Source organism: Natator depressus, chromosome 12 (genome assembly GCF_965152275.1).
Source record: "Natator depressus isolate rNatDep1 chromosome 12, rNatDep2.hap1, whole genome shotgun sequence".
Lineage (NCBI taxonomy): Eukaryota > Metazoa > Chordata > Testudines > Cheloniidae > Natator > Natator depressus.
This window is the reverse complement of record NC_134245.1, coordinates 16,283,781-16,303,292: the sequence shown is the minus strand read 5'-3', so window position 1 is coordinate 16,303,292 and position 19,512 is coordinate 16,283,781. Positions and strand designations below refer to the sequence as shown.

The window sequence follows — 19,512 nt, the reverse complement described above, 5'->3', positions numbered from 1 at the left end:
GCAGTATCGTGTGCATAATCAGTTACGCAAGATGAAAAAAATCTACAGCAAAACATTTTCCCTCTTTGTGGATTACATTCTTTGGAATCTGGTAATTTAATATTTCACATATGCTAAAATGTAAGGGTCTGCTCCTTCGGTGATTACTCATGATTTCAGTGAGATTACTCATGTCTGTTGGGATTGCTCACAAGTGATGTTTCCAGGATGGTGCCCTGTCATACATATGCCAAATGTATCTTTGATTTTATTATAAAGTATGTATTTTAATTTGGATTGGAAACAAATGAAACAGTTTAAATTCAGTGTTGTTTTGCAAGTTTGTGTCGTATACTCAAGCACTTTACTCCTGATACTTGAGGCCCCAGTTCTGCAGACACTCACATGTATGCTTAACTTTCTACACTTGAGTATTCCCTTTGAATTACATGGGAATACATGTGCATAAAACTGAGCATGTGTGTAAATGTTTTCAGCCACTGTACCTTAGTGAATAATTGGTAAGTATTCCTTTGACCCAAAATACAGTGAGCACGGTAAGTTAAAGTTCATGGAACTCTGCATGCCACGTGTTGGCATTTGGAAGTCTTAGGAGATGAAAAATACCCACAAACATGTAGGTTACATGCTATAGCACTGAAGATGGATGCTCCTGAACTATTGAGATTTTTATTTTTGGAGAGTGAAATTTAGTCTGTGTTTATTATTATAAATTTACTTATATTCCAGTAGCACATTCTGGTCACCAGTGAAATAATGATCCCATTGTGGTAGTCCCTGTACAAACATAGATTATGTCTCTTCCCTGAAGAGTTTACAAAGTAACTAGACAAGACAGTTGAAGGAAATATCTTTATGTCTATTTTACAAATGAGGAATTTAGACACAAAGAAGTCAAGTGACTTACCCAAGGTCATACAGGAAATCTGTGGCCGAGCTTGTAATTGAACCCAGTCCCAGCTACTTAATGATAAGACCACCCTTTGATTCTATTTTACTTTGGTGCTACTGCATAATAAAATATGCAAAGGGTAGGAATAGACATTCAAAGCCTGAGGATTTGGTATCTAAAAAGCCTCTATAATAAAAGGAACAAACTGATTTTTAAAGTGTGAACTATAGAGCAGTATGAATAATTCTCTGCTTAGTTTACTCCGTGTTGTCTAAAACTAAATGCTGGTGGCATTCTAAATCAGCTAGAGACTATTAACTAAGGTAAGGTTGCCAAACATACACTTGATTCATAGCAACCAAAATAATGTTACAAGATTTGTCTATATCCTTGCTTATTTTAAAAGAATAGATAGGTGAGGGTCAAGATGTTTTCCCCATGGGAAGTGCTTTTGATGAATTGGTTGACAATAGTCCACAGTTCAGGTATCTTCAGAGCCCTTGGTATAATAGCCAAGATGGCAGAAACCCAGTATTCCCCTTGAACATCTAAGTTAGATGAGAGTGGGCTGATATAAAAGACTCCATTATTAATAACATTCCCCCTACTAATTCTTCATTTAAATAAAGGATTTTTTAGGCTCTGAATTTTTCTCCTTATGACACCTGGACCAAAAAAAAAAAAATCTAAAGGAATAAAGAAATGTAAAGACTGCAAATATTGTGCACATACAAATACCTACAACTTATTTTGAGCTGGTAAGAAGTTATTTTTATCAGTGTTACCAACCAAAACGAGTATGTAGCAGCCTTTGAAGGGGTATTTTTTTAGTTTCAAATTATTACTTGATGTCCTCATCTGTCAGCTGATAATACTACTAGCAAGTGGTAAGTGATTGCTATGAAAGTGTCAGTTTTTACTTAAGCAATTCTTTACTAGAGAATAAATTATATAGCTTGTGATTGCAAATTGCATCCTGCTAATGTGACTTTTGGTTTGCTCACTGATCAAACACAAATCTTGCTGCTACAGGTATCATCCTGAATCATCTTAGACAAACCTTATGAAGACTTTTTTTTCTTTATTAGATGGGGAGGAGGAAAAAATGATCTTTTTGATCTCCAGTGGGGGGAAAAAAGGCTGATCTGTTCAGGCTTTTGGCTAACACAACAAACAGTGTTTAAAATTTAACTTTGCTTAATTAATTAGTAATTCTGTTTAATGCTGTCTGATCTTTATCCAAAAGGTATTCTGAAGCTTGAGAACTGAACATCAAAGTAGGTTGGGTGAAGATGGTCAGGTAAAGCAGTTAATCTGGCAGTTGCTGTTGATGAAATATAGCGAGTTGGGGAGCTAATTGGAAATAGAAACCATAATCAGGTAAAATGCTGCAAACTGTTTAGTGGAGAGAGTATGAGGAATTCAGGTTTGGTGCCTCAGCATGTTTGAGCAGTGAGACAGCCAGTAGAGAGCAATTGGATTGCCACATGCTTAGACATCTTTTAGACATCAAATAGTTTTTATTTAAATAGAGACACTGGAAAATATTCTGCATTTAAAATAAAAAATCAGAAACTTGCTGATATTCTGTATCCAGAATTGGAAATACTCAGATCACATGCAGCTATATCCAACTGAAAACAGGCTAGAAACGGTCAGCTAATTGTTGCACAAAACCATACGTTTGGATATTATTTATCCATGGAAATACTTTGACCCCGATGACATTCAAGGGAACTCCAGTTCAGAAATTCCTCTTGATGACATGTCAGTAGAAATAGGTACCGAGTGGCTGAAGGATTATAAGGAATTTGGATTGTAGCTTTTTTTTTTCCTTTTTCTTTTTTTCAACTATCAGAACTACATCATCCACAGCCACTACTCCATTTTGGTCATATACAGATGTTTCACGCTTAATGAGCACCTCTGAATAGGAAATGGACTCTTAGTCTCACAACATCATGCAGCTTTTTTAAACCTGCCGGTGTGTAATTGAACATTGTCATTGATGTTTGTCCAAGAGCCACGAGACAATGAAATAGCATGAAATCGCTTCTCACCATATTCACAACTTGAATTTCTGAACTGTTCAGCCCACTCCAATGGGAAGTGCCACTGTTGCAGCTCTTGCTAAATTGTGTTCTGCCTTTTTCCTACCAGACTTGAGAGGGACAATTAATTTCCCAAAAGTAAGCATGAGAGGTGGCAGTTTAATCTTTGTAGTTTTGAAGGGTGTGTCTAATTCATCAGCTTCAGCTTTCAACCCAAGAGAGCTAAACACACACTTCTGGCACCAACCCAGCACAAGCATGTTTTCCCATGTGCTTTCTCTCGTGGCTGGGGAACAGGAATGTTGCTTGGATGTTGGCTCTGTTCTGTGGATGTTTATCCTCAGGTATGTGAGAAGAACTTCAGGGAAGTAAAGTTTGAGTATCTCAGAAATATATTTCAGTCAATGCAGTGGTATAAAAATAAAATCTGTGCTTACGGGGGGGGCGGCGGTAATGTTTCTTCATTTACGTATTCAAGAAGAACGTAAAAATTGAAATTTGAATTTGAAGGTCATTGCAGCTTTCAAAGTAGGCTGCTGTTTTGATTGACCTTATGCAGTGATCTAGGATTGTCAATCATATTTGTCAAACGTGCTATGAAATGCAAAAGAAATTAGAGACTTGAAAAGGCAAAGGCATATTAGGTTCTCTTGTCAATCTATCCCTTTGGTCCTGACAGTTCTTGACTCTGAAGGACTGGTGGGTTGAGGGGTTTAGTGTGTGGGTGCTGGGTGGTCATGGTAGCCTGTAATACCCAGGAGGTCAAACTACATGATCTGGTGGTCCCTTCTGGCTTAAACTCTGACTGAATGACTAATTGTTCTCCCACTTTTCCTGTATCTGGAAATCTGGGGTGAAATCCTAAACCTGTTGAAGTCAATGGGAGTTTTGCTATTGATTTCAGCTGGTCAACAAACATATGGACAATGGTGGTCCAGTGAATAAAGTATACTTGGACTTTCAGAAAACCTTTGACAAGGTCCTTCACCAGAGGCTCTTAAGCAAAGTAAGCAGATAAGAGGGAAGGTCCTGTCATGGATCAGTAACTGGTTAAAAGATAGGAAACAAGGGGTAAGAATAAATGGTCAGTTTTAACAATGGAGAGAGGTAAATAGTGGGGTCCCCCAGGATCTGTACTGGGACCTGTGCTGTTCAACATATTCATAATGATCTGGAAAAATGGGTAAACAGTGCAGTGGCAATTTAATAGACGATGCAAAACTACTCAAGATAGTTTAAGTCCAAAGCTGACTGTGAAGAGCTACAAAGAGATCTCACAAAACTGGGTGACTGGGTAACAGAATGGCAGATGAAATTCTGTGTTGAAAAATGCAAAGTAATACACACTGTATAGTTGGGATTATGTTTTCCATACAAAATGATGGGATCTGAATTAATTGTTGCCGCTCAAGAAAGAGATCTTGTCATTGTGGATAGTTCTCTGAAAACGTTTGTTCAGTGTGCAGCAGTGGTGAGAAAAAGCTAACAGAATACTTGGAAACATTAGGAAAAGGATAGATAATAAGACAGAACATATCATAATTCCATTATCTGAATCCATAGTACACGCACACCTTGAATACTGCAATGTAGTTCTGGTTACATCTTCTCAAAAAAAAAATGGAAGAAGTAAAGAGAAGGGCAACAAAAATACTTAGGGGTGTGAAATAGCTTCTGTATGACGAGAGATTAAAAAGTCTGGAACTGTTCATCTTGGAAAAGAGATGACTAAGGGGGAATATGATAGAAGTCTATAAAATCATGCATAGTGTGGAGAAAATGAATGAGGAAGTGTTATTTACCCCATCATATAACACAAGAACCAGGCTTCACCCAATTAAATTAATAGGCAGCAGGTTTAAAACAAACAAAAGGAAGTACTTCTTTGCACAACATACAGTCAAACTATAGAACTCGTTGCCATGGGAAATTGTGAAGGACAAGAGTATAACTGGGATCAAAAAAGAACTAGATAAGTTCATAAAGGGTAGATCCATCAATAGCTATTAGCCAAGATAGTCAGGGACACAACCCCATGCTCTGGGTGTCCCTAAGTCTCTGGCTTCTGGAAGCTGGTACTGGATGACAGGGATGGATCACTCAAAAATTGTCCTGTTCTGTTCATTCCTTCTGAAGCATTTGGCCCGAGACACTGTCAGAAGACAGGATACTGGGCTAGATGGACATTGGTCTGACCCAGTATGTCCTTTATGATGGTCCAGAACTTCAACTCTGGTGCTTAGCACTACCACTTTAACATTACTCCTTAGCAGTGCTGCTTCATCTCCATCTTTTGCTGAAGCCCTCATGCCTTCATCTCCTCTTTGCCTTACAACTTGCTACTGTAGTATTTCCCAAACAGTGGATTACAGGAAGGGTCTGGTGGGTCATCACCACATCAACCCTGCCCCCACAGTGCCTATCACTGCCCCCTCACATCTATTCCCCCGCCCCCATTCCCTGGAAGCACTCCCCTGGCTGTGGGGAGAGAGGGGCCAGCTAGAGCTACAGGAGAGGGCAGAACTGAGAGAGCAAGAGACTGGGGGGAGTTGAGCAGGGGACTCGGGGTCAGACTGGGGAGGAGAGAGAGGAGCAGGATCTGGAGGACTGAGAAGGGGAGAGGTGGGTGGAGCTGGGGGTGCCATTTAGGTAGGCTCCCACATGATCCTGGGGAGCTCACCTGAGCACAGAGGATAGGCTGCAGCTTGTGCTCTGAGCAGGCCCCAGTGTTACTTTACAGAGCCCAGCCCGCAAAGGAGAACTGTGATTGGCCTGTGGCACTGTCAGTCTCTGCAGCTCCAGATGGGAGGAGGTTCCCCCCCACTGAACCTTACGTACCTGCTGGAAAGAGTACTGACCCATGTGAGAGGGAAGCGGGGTGTCAGAGTCCAGGATGTGGCCTGTCGTGTCTAGTGGTTGGAGCAAGAGTCAGGAATAGAAGCCCAGGGTCAGAGCCAAAGTCAGGAATCGGAGCCGAAGTCAGAGGCCAGATACTGAGCAAAGGGTCAGAGTAGCCTTGAAATGAAGCAAGGCAGGCACAAGGCTGGTTCCAGGGCAGGATCTTTTCTAGTGCAACCATGGGCAAAGGCTTTGAGCAGCTGCTAAACTGCTGCTGCTGGATTTAAGAGCTGGTCTGCTGGCTCTTCAAGCCAACTAGAGGCCGGCTGTGCTTGTTAGATTGTCCAGAGTCTCAGGTCCTGAGTCCTGACCATACCCCCCTACTCACCCAGGCCTCCTAAGGGCCTCAAGGCCAGGTTTCTCAGGGTACTTCCAAGGGAATTCTCACAATAGGTCCGGGGCATGGATGTTCTCTACCAATTTCCAAGATCACTCATCTGGTCCATAGCCTTCCCAGTCCACCAGGTACTGGAGCCTTCCCCTAACTCACTGACAGTTGAGGATTCAGTGGACCAAGTGCTCCTCCTGTCTGTGAACTATTATGGGTAGTGGTGGCAGGTTGCAGCAGTTTGGGTGTGGTTTCTCAGTGTAGGGCTTTAAAATTGAACAACTATATCCTGAAGGCCCCTGGGTTTGCCCATTCTGTAATCTTGCAGTGACCCAGATGTTGGTAGTCTAGTTTGGCAGATGGGTGGCTTGGTTTAAGGTTCTGATCAGGGAGCCACATGTTTTTTCCTGTGGCCTGGATTGGGGGCAGCCCGATTGTCTTGGTCCATATGATGTTTATAGGCTTCTTTGGCAGATTGCAAGAGTTCCTTGAGCTCCCGGTGTTGGTGAGAGGTTCACCAGTGACTGATACCGGAGAACTTACGGGTAAGTCTGGGTGGAAGCGGGCGCGAATACCATAGTTTGCAAAGACTGGGCTATGTTAGGTCAAGGCATGGATTGCACTGTTACATGCAAATTAGGCATAGCACAGCAGAGGGAGCCAGTAGTCCTAGTGATCACTCAGAATGCAGTGAAGATAGTGGTCCAAGGTTTGATTGACTCTCTCTGTTTGCCCATTAGTCTGCAGGACGAAGGACTCAACGCCAAGGAGTCTGAGAAATTCCCACCAGAACTGGGAGATGAACTGGGGTCCCCGATCTGATACAATGTCTGTTGGTAATCTGTGGTAGCAGCAGATATTTTCAAGCAGCCGTTTCCTGTGCAGTAGGAACAGTGTGGCATGGAGTCTGCCAGCTTTGTTCAGAGGTTGAGGACAGAACATCAGGATTACTGAATGTCATCTGACTCAGGCTCAGGTTAAGGGGCTGTTTAATTGCGGTGTAGATATTCTGGCTCCTGGTGGGTTTTTAATTGCAGAGTTGACATATCCAGAGTGCCAAAACTAAATACAAGATGGAACACATTGTTTAGCATAAGTAGTTAACGCACATTGTAAAAGACCATTCCAGGTGAAGTGTCCTATGTCTGAAGAGGTGTTAACAGGCCACTTCATCTTGAATGGCCTCTTACAGTATGTATACAGTGTTGTAGCCATGTGTGTCCCAGGATATTAGAGAGACAAGGTGGGTAAGGTAATATATTTTATTGGACTGACTTCTGTTGATGAGAGTGGCAAGCTTTCAAGCTACACACAGCTCTTGTTCAAGTCTGTGCAAGGTAGAGTGTGACAGCTAAATACTGTACAGGATTGAACAGACAGTTTAGCACAGCATAGTTTCAACCTTTTTTAATTTGCAGACCCCTAAAAAATTTCAAATGGAGGTGTGGACCACTTTGAAAATCTTAGACATAGTCTATGAACCTCCAGGGATCCACGGACCACAGGCTGAAAACCACTGTTCTATGGTAATGACAGCCTTTCCCAGACCCCTTCAACATAATCTGTGAACCCCCAGAAGTATGCGGATCAGAGAATGAAAACCACTGGTTTAGCATAAATAGCACATATTCTAAGGGACCATTCAAGGTGAAGTGGCCAGTTAACACCCCTGCACTCATAGAACAAAAAGGGGGAGCTAGTGAGTTATACATTTTTGTAATAAGCCATAAATCTAGTGTCTTGGTTCAGTCCATGATTTTCAGTGCAAAGTTCTGAATTTAAGCTCCCAGGCTAATCTTTTGAAAGTGTTGTGAAGGTTTCCTTTGAGGATGAGGACCGATAGGTCAGCTATGGAGTGGTTGCTTTGTGAAAAGTGTTCACCCACAGGTTATATGGTGTTTTTGTCTTTTATCATTTTTCTGTGAGTTCATTCAAGATTGTGAATTCATTCAAATGATTGTCTGGTTTCACCCACATAGTCGTCGTTGGGTCATTTAGTGCACTGGATGAGGTATACCACGTGTTGTGATATGCATGTGTAGGACCCATGGATCTTGAAAGGTGTGTTGCAGGGGTGTTGATCATTGTAGCAGTGGAGCTATGTCTGTGGGTTTTGCATCTGTTCTGACAGGGTCTGGTGCCACTCTTGAGTAGGTGTGTCCTGATCTATGGGGGACTTGCTTCTGATGATGAGGTTGGGGGATTGTTTGAAGGCCAGAAGAGAGGGGTTCAGGACAGATTTCTTTCAGGATGGGGTCCCTGTTGAGTATGGGCTGTAGTTGTTTGATGATGCATCATATGAGTTCCAATGTGGGGTGGTAGGTGATACTAGGGGTGTGCAGTCAGAGGGAGTTTTATTTCTGTATTGAAACAGGTTCTCTCAGAGTAGTTGGGGTGGCCCATTCCATGATGTGAGGTACTTCTCTGGTGGAGTGTCCTTGTTGATGAAAGCAGTTTTGAGTGTGTTAAGGTGTATATCCCGGGACTTTCTCCTCGAAGCATATTCTGTGATATCTGAGTACCTGTCTGTAGATAACTGATTTCTTGGTGTGTCTGAGGTTGTTACTGTATCTATGCAGGTAGGTGTTGTGATCAATGGGTTTCTTGTATATAGCTGTCTGTAGGGTTCCATTACTGAAGCTAATTGTGGTGTCCCAGAACTTGATGCTGGTGTGGGTGTGTTCCAGAGAGTTTAATGAGTGGTGGTGGTTGAAGTTGCAGTGAAAATGTATTGGGAAGTTTAAGTCGTCTGTGTTGTGTGTTAACTATTTATGTTAAACAATCTGTTCCACCTTGTATTTAGCTGTGACACTCTGAATACCTTGCCCAGGACTGAAGAAGAGCTTGTAAGCTTGCAAGCTGGTCTCTCTCATCAACAGAAGTTTGGTCAATCTTGTCTCATCCATCTTGTCTCTCTACTATCCTGGGACCAACATGGCTACAACAACACTGAAAGCAAGCTTTACATTGTAAGAGGCAGTCCAGTAGTATTTCACTTGAAGGGTGTCTGGCTCAGGTGGTGCCACATGATGACAATGGGAGGTGGCATTTATAGATCCTCTCTTTTTCTACATTCTTTTCCCAAAACCTAACTACTAGGGACCACAAGAAAAACTAATTGGTGTTAATGTCCATTCATAAATGACCATTGTGGAGTTCACAGCCCCTCCTTAGTCTTTTTGCTTTCAGAGGTTGGCTATCTTGATCCATCAAATACTTTCTGAAATTGCTGTCCTCCCAAACAGACTCTAGTGTTGTGTATATCAGAATCTCTAAGCAGCTGTGCATTAGACTTGATCAGCAGTAGAGTGTATCTTTCTCAGCTTCCTGTGATGAAGCACTGTTAATCAAAATGGCTAAAATGCCTAGTACAGTGGTAAACCTCAGACCAGATTGAAACAGTGTCCATGTTTGTATTGGGAAAGATTGTCTGCTAGAGTGTTCAGTGCTTTAGTGACAGGCCACCTGAGCTAAGGTGAAAGTTTAAGTGCCCACTCCTCATGTTGAATGCATCTCTAATTAGCTTTCTGTTCCAAGCTGTAAGACATAGGTGCGTGAGTGATGCCTTGGCCATTACAATAAAACCAGCCTGTTTGAAGTGAAATGTCCAATGCTTTCTGTTACATGGAGTACAGGCACCGACTTTACAATGTACTGGGGGGTGCTCGCCCCCTGGCTCTGTCCCAGACCCTGCCCCCACTCCACCCCTCCCCCAAAGCCCCATCCCACCCGCCTCTTTCTGCTCTCGCTCCACCCCCACCCTGCTTATTCCTGCCTCGTTCCGCCCCCTCCCCTGAGCGCACCACATCCTCGCTTCTCCTCCCTTCCCCCCAGCCTCCTGCACACCACGCGAAACAGCAGATCATGGCGGGCGGGAGGTGTGGGGAGGGAGGGGGAGGTTCTGATAGAGGGACTGCCGGTGGGTGCTCAGGACTGCCGGTGGGTGCTCAGCACCCGCCATTTTTTCCCTGTGGGCGCTCCAGGCCTGGAGCACCCACAGAGTTGGCGCCTATGACATGAAGAACAAATCAGTCATCTTTATCTAGTTTTGTAATTTATAAGGTGGTTTTTAAAGAAAAGTTGGTATTGTTACCTATTTCTGTCATTAAAAATGAGTAACACTTTGAGAGCCTAGTTCTGCAGACATGAGTCTCATACCTTTAAAACGATAATCTCTCTCTCTGTGTCTCGCAATTATGAGCAATTGGATGGTAATAATTAACAGTCCTTGGAGGAAAACATCTGCAAGTACACTTAAGTCAGCTAATTTGTCTTTCATGAAAGAATGGAATTTCACAATTTTTCCAAGTTAATATATTTTTCCTTTATTGTGTTTCCAATCTCAAATATTGTCCAGAAACATTTTATGGTATCTTAAGGTCACAGAAGTGAATACATGCCTGTTAATAATGAACAAGAAAAGAGAACATTCTAAAGAAATATAGCAATATTTCAACTCGCACAGTATTCTGACAGAGAACATAATTTTTTTTTAGAGGATATGGTCCCTGTGAGAAGTAATAAAAATGTATTTTTTGCAGTTGTGGATTCCCACAACAAAAAGGGCATGTTTCCATATATGTGCGTACATAGTGTGTCCTCTGTGATGGCTTGTTATGTGAGTGGGGAGGTAAGTGAATATTTATGCACAAATGATATACTGTAAATGGACAAATTTCTGATGGCACAGACATTGGAAACATGAAGCTATTAATTCTCCCCCCTCCTTCGAGATAGCAATCTGGTCTGGTCTAGTTTTAATATCATTGGCAGGACTGAGTGGAAGTTCACATTGTGAATATATCTGAACCTTGGCATGCAGCTCAGTAGTGGATCTCTCTTTCCAGCGCTGCCAGTTTGAACAGTCCCAGGCAGACATTCACATTTTATTTATAAATAAGTTCAGCATGTGTGTATCTCCTTCACAACACTGAGCAGCAGACACCAAAGCATGCCAATAGTCCAGAGTAAGAAAGAAATAAGAAGCAAATTAGAGAATATAGGGCTCCAATTTCAGACAACACAACAGGAATGATTATTCAAATATGTTACCGTAAAGTTCATATGTGCGGGCATATGGATGTATATGTGCGCACGCACACGCGCACTACTTGGATACGTGCATATATTTCCCCTTACAGTGCTTTTGACACGTGCTGTGTTATTTGCACCCCATTTTTCTTTGTCAAATGAAATCTGACATCAGGATGAGATTATCTCATATCTCTATTGTGTCAGAGCTCAGAAATGAATAACTGATTTCAAAGGAAAATTCCCCTGAGCAGCAAGACCAGTGATCATTCTGAGACAATGGTCGGCGAAGCTCAAAGGAAAGATTTCCTGACGTGTGAATTTCACACACCCCTCCCACAGTACTCTTGTTTTTGAGGAGTCTAATTTATCAGAGTACATTTTTCCCTGTTACATAAATCATACATTAAAGTGAAATCTTCCTATCTGAGCATACGTACTGTACATCTGGAAAGGTTATTAAACATACCACTGGAATAATAGTTCTTGAAACCAGAAAGTAATTCTGTCCTATTTGGCTCTGTTCTCCTCTCAGCTCCACCCAGTGAATTGGAGTTCTGATTCTCCGCACAAGTGCAGCAGACCTTCCATTCACATCTTTGGAAGAGCATAGTGCTGGAATGAGAGAATAGGGCACTTCGTTCCTCTGGCAGAAAAACCCATAGGAGGGAAGTGTTTCTGAGAGTTCACCTTGGTCCATTGAGAGGAATGTTGGGGAGATGCTGTGTCTTCACTTTGGAGGAAAAGGCCAGTGGAAAGGTCTTTTTCCAAATATATCCCATTTAAAAATATCTGAAATGGCAAAGTGTATTTTTCAGTGGATTGTCCATGGTTCTAAAGAAGCCAAGTCACAGGATGTAATATAGGAGCAGTTTGGTTTAAATATGTCAGTGTACAGTCATTAGGGGCCAGATTATGAGCCTGTTATTCATATTGGTAGACAGTTACACAGCTAGTCCCATTGACTTAACGAGAGTTACTCTTGTGAGTAACTACTCATCAGTGTAAGTGAGGTGCTCGCAATCTGTCAGCATAGAAGGTTAGTCATTACTAAGAGTCACTGATAACATAAGTGTGCATGTTACCTCTCCATTTCTGGTTGTTCTTAGGGTGGTGCTACAGGGCTAGAGTTAGAGTTGTTCAGGTGATCTGAATTGTGTATTTCCATAGTTTATCATTTTTCTGACGTAGCACCTTAGCTTTCCATGTTTCCATTTCCATGTTTTCCAGTATTGTGTTTTTGGAGGAAGCTACACTGAAGAATGAGTCTTCAGTTCTTGTACGTTACTTAGTAGAATACTGAACAATTCTTTATGATTATTAGTTGTTACATTTCAGTAGTGCCCAAAGATTCCAACTAAAGTTGGGATCCCTGTATACTAAGTATTGTATGAACACACAGTCCCTGGCTGCTCTTACAGTATAAGTAGATGTGATAGACAAGAGATGGGAGATTAAACAGGAACATAAGTGAAAGAACTTGTGGAAGGTCACCCAAAGTCAGTAGCAGAAGTGAGAACTGAATGCATTTCTCTGGGCTCCTACTTCAGTACCCTATAAGAACATAAGAAAGGCCATACTGGGTCAGATCTATCCAATATCCTGTCTTCTGACAGTGGCCAATGCCAGGTGGTTCAGAGGGAACGAATAGCACAGATAATCATCAAGTGATCTATCTACTAGACCACACTGCCTTTGCATTGTCCAGCCATGCAAGAAGAAAGATGGGAGGCAATGGATGTTTAATTAGGCCACAACTTTGTTCACTTAAAAATATAGTGCATGGCAATATATTCAGATCATCATTGTTTCTGTAATAATTCCCACATAATCCCCAACCTGGTCCCAGCCATTCCACCGCTGGGACCTCATCACCTGCCCCTTGCATGAAGATTAAGAGACCTATGGGAGGGAGTGAGGGTTGGCTCCCTATTGTACCAGACGTAGAAGCCCCGAACCTCAATTCTCCAGTTCCCTTAAGGGATGCTTTCCTTTACTGCAGTGCTTTCCCTCAATTCCACCTCCACCAAGTTCCCAGATATTCACTGATTCCTTCCTTAGTACTGGACAAAAATATACCTAACCCTCAATCGGATTGATGGACCCCATCCTCCTTTAATAACTCAGGTGCCTAGTAAGATTCGTTCGGATATGGAATTACCCATCCCCCTTGGATATGTCTCTATTTTGTCACCTCCATATTTACATATCTCCTGATCTTATCCATCCAGGGAGGCTTCACGGCACTGCACCACACTCTGCCCTGCAACATGTCAGACCAGATAATCTTGGATCTTCCCCAAATTCCTCTTAGCTTTGTTTTTCCGATCCAGGTGACAGAGAGTGCTTCTCCGGGACTGCACAGGGTATAAATGTTGCCCCCTCTTCCAGTCAGCAGGAAAGGAGTACCCTTCCCATTCCAGTCCAGCCATTTTCTGCTCCTCCCTGCTCTGTACATGTAAATATTCCCCCTTCATCCATCTCTGCTACCACTTGCAGGGGGAGCTCTTAAAGAGGCAACAACCTTTTTTCTTCCAGCCAGCCAGACAAGAATCCACTGCATACAGTGGTGGTGAGCACATTATCCAGAAAACAAGAAATAATACAATATCCTCTTAAGTGCTTTTTCATGAAGTGACTTTATTTTCTCTAATGAGCTTAGTTATCCATATCTGTCTCTGTCTTTCTCAGATATTTATAGAGCGCAAATCATCAGCGTAATCTAGGTGTCCTGTGTGAGTATGTGTATAATAATTTTAGTGAGTATATGTCTGTGTAGGCTGGCATTAATACAACATTAAAGCAAAAAAAGTGAAATACTTGTCAGGAAATCCTAAAGATTAAGGTTTCTACCTCATTGTTAACTTGTCTTCATTGTAAATCAGGTATATTTTATGGTATGCCATAGGTTTAAAAAACAAAACGAACTATTAAAAACCAAACATAGCATTCAAATTTAACAACGAAATGAGGATGAGACGTTGCCACATATGTGCAATACAGGTGAGTTAATGTTGTGGTAGAAATGTTAGCTTTTGGAGTATCTGAACTTTTAACTTTATGTTAAGGGTCATTCTATTTTTTAAATTAATTTTCTTGTTGTATTTTTAAAAAGAAAATGCCAAGAACAAAGTGAAAAACACAGTTATAATGCTTTAAACAATAGCTTGGTTCTCCTGAAGTAGTTCATGCGATGAATCTCAGTAGTACTAAAGGTTTCAGAGTAGCAGCCGTGTTAGTCTGTATTCGCAAAAAGAAAAGGAGGACTTGTGGCACCTTAGAGACTAACCAATTTATTTGAGCATAAGCTTTCGTGAGCTACATGTTTCGTGTTGCATCCGATGAAGTGAGCTCACGAAAGCTTATGCTCAAATAAATTGGTTAGTCTCTAAGGTGCCACAAGTCCTCCTTTTCTTTTTGAGTAGTACTAAATACATTCATAGTGCTACTGAGCTGTTTTAGCCAGTCCACCTTTAAATGACTGGTTCTAAATTGAGGGAGGTCATTCCTACTTTGTCAAGCTTGTCTTGTGTTGAGAGAATACATAATTGAGATGTTAGAACTTTAGGCATCCCAAAGTAAGGGATCTTAAATGGTCCAAGGGTAAATTTATTGGTTAAAACAGATTCCAGTGTCCAAGTGCAAGAATGCTAACCGTAAGGGGCATGGTCTCACCTAGGCCTCAAACTGCCTTTTGTTGCACAGGTGCCAACAAGAATGTAGAGATCTAATATTTACACTTGCAATGAATTGTGGGCACAAAATTTCCGGCAAGATTATTTGCATGTCCAAAATTGCACCTGAAAATTCTGAGGCCAGTGCTAAATATTGGACCGTAAATTTCATAACTTTAAAAATATTGAACTGATTGTTTTCAGAGCTGGGGCTTCACCCTGAGCAGTGCCAATTGCCTCTCAGTAGGTGCCTCAGACTTGAATGAGAAGCTTTTGTATTATGTTTTCTTCCTCAGTGAGGACTCAGAAATGTGCCAGCATTAAAGCTTTTTACAGGTGCAAATAGTTCAGTCTGGACAATCGGGAAAAGTATAATTTTTTTTAATGCATAACTCAAAACACTGCTGAAACTTCTTGGAAAAAAATAATCTTGTGGCTTCAACCAAACTTGGAAAATGTTATCCCAAGAAGAATTTAAGAAAGTACTTTTGAGCAGTTGAGGAGGGAGGTTGGAATAGAATGGAAAGCTCATTTCAACTTCAATTATATTGTTTGCTGTGGTGAATTCTATGTTTTTGCAAGTTGAACCTCTACTGTTTTGAAAAATGGTAGGCAAAAGTATGCAACTGGTTCATATTAATATTTCTAGCAGATTTGTATTTTCATAGTGCTCTGCTTGAACCTGATAAAGAATCTGTTGAAGTCAGCAGGAGAGGATCTGCAACAAGAGGGGCTGGTAGAGTGTCCATTGAAATGCTCATAGGTGTATATCGGATACAAGAGTAAATCAAATATAATAGCATCTCTTCCATTCAAGTATGCTGAAATCTGGTTTCACCCTAAATATTATGAGACTTTTGAAACCAAGGAATCCAGTTTGATGTGATATAAGACTACTTTGACATTCCATCATAAACGTTTTTCCTTAAATATACTTTTTTGCAGTGGCTTTGCCTCCAGAGAAGACAGATGGAGTTTGCAGTGGAGATGAAAAGAAAGCTGGGAAAGAAAGTGACACACGTACAAGTTCCAGGAAACAACTAAAATTTGAAGTAAGTCCCTCGTTTTTGAATGTTGAAATGTACTGAAACAAATAAGTTAGATAAATAGCCTATGGAACAAATACGGCCATCAGTTGTCTGTATGCAGTTCCCATTGATTGTATTGTACATCAGGTTGATGTACATCAGAGAGCAGGATTTGGCCTTGAGTCTCTATTTTCCTATTTGCCTGGCTATTGTTCCCTAAGGGGTGGTTAGCAAGTTTTGTTCTTAAGTCAAATAAAGCCTAATGATGATGAGTTTTCCGCAGGAGCTGGAGTGTATGGTAAGGAGAATTTGACATTGCTCTCTACTTGTGAGCTTTTAAAGTATAACTTCATGTGCCACCCACTATGTTATCAAATCCTTATATTGGCTTTTGTAGACTATCATATTCAGTTAAATCTGCCTAGTGTAAAAGATATTTGTGAAAGGTGCTTTAGCCATCAGTCTTTCATGGCTGGGCCTCCAGAGTGAAATAACCTGGACCTTCTACACTGGCAATTCATCTGATTAGATGGAGGGGGAATAAAGATCCTGAGGGGAATTCGTCTGATGGCCTATTTCCTTGTAGACTTATAAACATCATAAAACTGCCAGACATTGTGCATAGTTGGCAGGTTTTGCTTATAAAGGGAGAGATTTAATAAATATGAGTACTGAAACATGCTGTCATCCGGCTAGAGAGTTGTTTGTCTTTCTTGACGAACAGGGAGGCACATTGGTACTGGCAGAAGAGCATGCATTTCATCTCTCTGTGCTCCAGCAGACGTGGCAAACTTCTGCCTTTCAGTGCTGTCAGTCTGTCATGTTAATGAGCTTTGCATTCATCAATTATTATGTAAAAGACCATCTAGCCATCTTGTAATGTTACCGGAACATTCATTTGCTTCTCTGGAAAAGGTTTGGTAGCCCCGTGCAAATTACTTTTTACTGTTTTAAGGCCAGCTTTTCCTTGAGAAATGCAAGTATTCCTATGATCTTAGTCATGTTGACAGGCTTCTTTCTTTCTTTCTTTCTTTCTTTTGATTTTATACTCTACCCTGAGTAATGGACATTTCACACACGTGAAAGACATGACAAATTACAGTTAACAGTACCCTGATGCTTGAATGTTGGTGGACACCTTGTGCCAGTTTAGGGGGAACTCTACCGTACCAGCAAAGACTATGTTTGTTCCCAAGTAGTTCTTGGCATGCCACAAAGGTTAGCACTTGGTACCAGGCTCCATGACTAATGCCGGGAAGATTGCCATGTTACTAACTAAGCAGGGCACATCCTCACATAAAGATCATAGACAGTATGGGACAGGGAACTATTAATATGTGGCAAGAAACCAAGTATTGGTTTGTTCTCAGAATCAAAGCTTTCTAACCTTGTAAGCTAGGGGCTAGGAGAATGGTAAATCTTTCATTTTATGACTAGGTATAAAAGAATCAGAAATGCAAGTGTTGAGACAAGAAGTCTAAATCTGAGGTGGATGTGATTTGGCTTTTAAAGGGGCTGGGAATGTTTGTGTAATATGAAACTGTGTTTCCACAGTAGAGTGTGGGGCACTTGGCAGCTTTCAGACGGGCTTGTTACAACAGAGAGAAGACTGCCTTTGAACTCAGCAGGGGATGGGGGTACTGTTAACTGCTGTAGGGAATTGGTTTCAAGTCAGCAGATCAACCAGGTATTTTGAGCTCTATCATGCTGAAGCTATTTGGAGCTGTTTATTTTACTTACATACAGTGGCTTTTATTTTAATTGTGCTGTAACTTTTCTGTTTGCCTTTTGTGGCTCTGGTTGACTCGGATTGCACAGGTCTCAAGAGAAAGCAAGCGGCTTGCAACCAGGTGACTGGAGTAGGTCAAAGTGCGTCTTTTTTTCTTGGTGGGGTGTTGCTGGTTTTCTTTATATACATTGATTGTTGTAGGCTTTCTTCAAGTCACTCTCTCGCTAGCAGGAGCATTATTAAAGTAAGGATCAGGCAACAGTACGTAGTCTGTGGTAAGGGATTCTTACCTCTCAGTTCCGAATGAAGTTCAATTTCTGTAACTTCGATAGCATGAAGAGGTACCAAGGGTTGCCAAAGTTAATAAAGTACATTGAGTATCTGCGTCAAGGGCAAGTTTTACCAATGGGGGTTTATACCATGCGTCCATTTTGTATTAATGACCACTTCTGATTCAGTGGCATGATGCCTCATACTGTGGGTCTGTTTCTGCCATCTCTATTTTCTCCCTGAGTTACGTGGAGTTTTTCTTTCTGACTTTTTGTAGTGGGAAATCTTATATTTTGTTCTAAGAACTTCAGCAGGCAGCTTTCTCATACTTTTGTATTTTGTACAAGTAAAAGTAGAAAGTGTCTGTCTGTTTCCAAGAAGTTTAGCCCAAGGGTTTTAGGAAAGGAACGTTCTTGTCATGAGACTCCAGTGCAGTGGACAGAAGCTTACAAGGGACAAATCCTAAATGCCTCTCCCCTCGAGAAAGGAAGGAATAAAGAGAACTGCTTCTTTTTTACAGAGAAACTGAGCCTCTTCGGCAAGCATGCCTTATGCTTTAGGTAATCAGTTGCTCTTTGCATGTTTCTTAGGAATTGCAATGTGATGTGTCTGTAGAGGAAGATAACAGGCAAGAATGGACCTTCACACTCTATGACTTTGATAACAACGGAAGAGTCACACGTGAGGTAAGCAAAGTATAGCTGCCCCTTTGTATACAGCATTTGCTAACAAGAGAAGTGTTTTATAACAGGAACATTTTTTTCTCCTATGAAGTAAACATTTCCTGCCAACTTCAACAGCAGTTTCCATGGACCCTTCCCTCTCAGAAACAAACTCCACCAATAGTTTACTGGTTTTGGAATTACTGTACCACCTTTTAAGCTGGTTGCTGTTTAGTGTCTGGGACTAGCCTTTAAAAGAAATAGTACCGGCATTTGAGGGGGGAAAAGTCTGAACCAACTGAATCTCCAAACACATTGTCAAAACAAATCCCTGCAAATGTACATTGTTCAGTCTCCTGCCCTACTTTTCATAATTCAGCTAACCCAAGAGCAAGTTTGCTTTCGGAATTTTGTTCCCAATAGTACTGACTGTACCATTCTGTCCCTTTCATGAACGTTGGGCAGAGATCTGTGCTGCCATCTCTTTCAAATTATAGACTCTCCTTGATAACCCTTGTGACACTTACTGCAGCATAGCAGTCAGTGGCTATCGGTAGAAGATGTGTCCATACTAAGATTTTCAGGATGCATTTGTGTCCCTAATAAATAAGGGAACCCATCACAGTATAAGAATATGGACAGAGTGCAGTCATTTTTTTCAAAGTGTACTAACCAGAATGAATCACACTTCATGGAAAGCGTCTTCTTCGAGTGCTTGGTCATGTCAGGTGTGTGTGCACTGCGTGCACCATTGCTGGAGATTTTTCCCTTAGTGGTATCAGTTGGTCCTGCTCTAGCATCTTCTGGAGCCACATGCTTATGTGCCAGTATAAGGGGCACTACCGGCCACACACCTTCTCAGTTCCTTCTTACCGCCCACTCTCTTCCGATCCCACCAACCCTAATGGGGCACCATCAGCTCTGGCGTCCGGAAGCCGGAGGGAGCAGG

General features: G+C 41.6%; 1 protein-coding gene across 1 annotated transcript in view; it reads left to right on the top strand.

The window, feature by feature from the left end:
* NKD1 (NKD inhibitor of Wnt signaling pathway 1) overlaps window positions 1-19,512 on the top strand; it is a 147,026-nt gene that overhangs the window by 103,520 nt on the left and 23,994 nt on the right. The window contains exons 5-6 of the mRNA XM_074968626.1: window positions 15,820-15,926; window positions 18,492-18,587. Of these exons, the coding sequence (XP_074824727.1) occupies window positions 15,820-15,926; window positions 18,492-18,587 (203 nt within the window). The remainder of the gene's footprint in view (window positions 1-15,819; window positions 15,927-18,491; window positions 18,588-19,512) is intronic.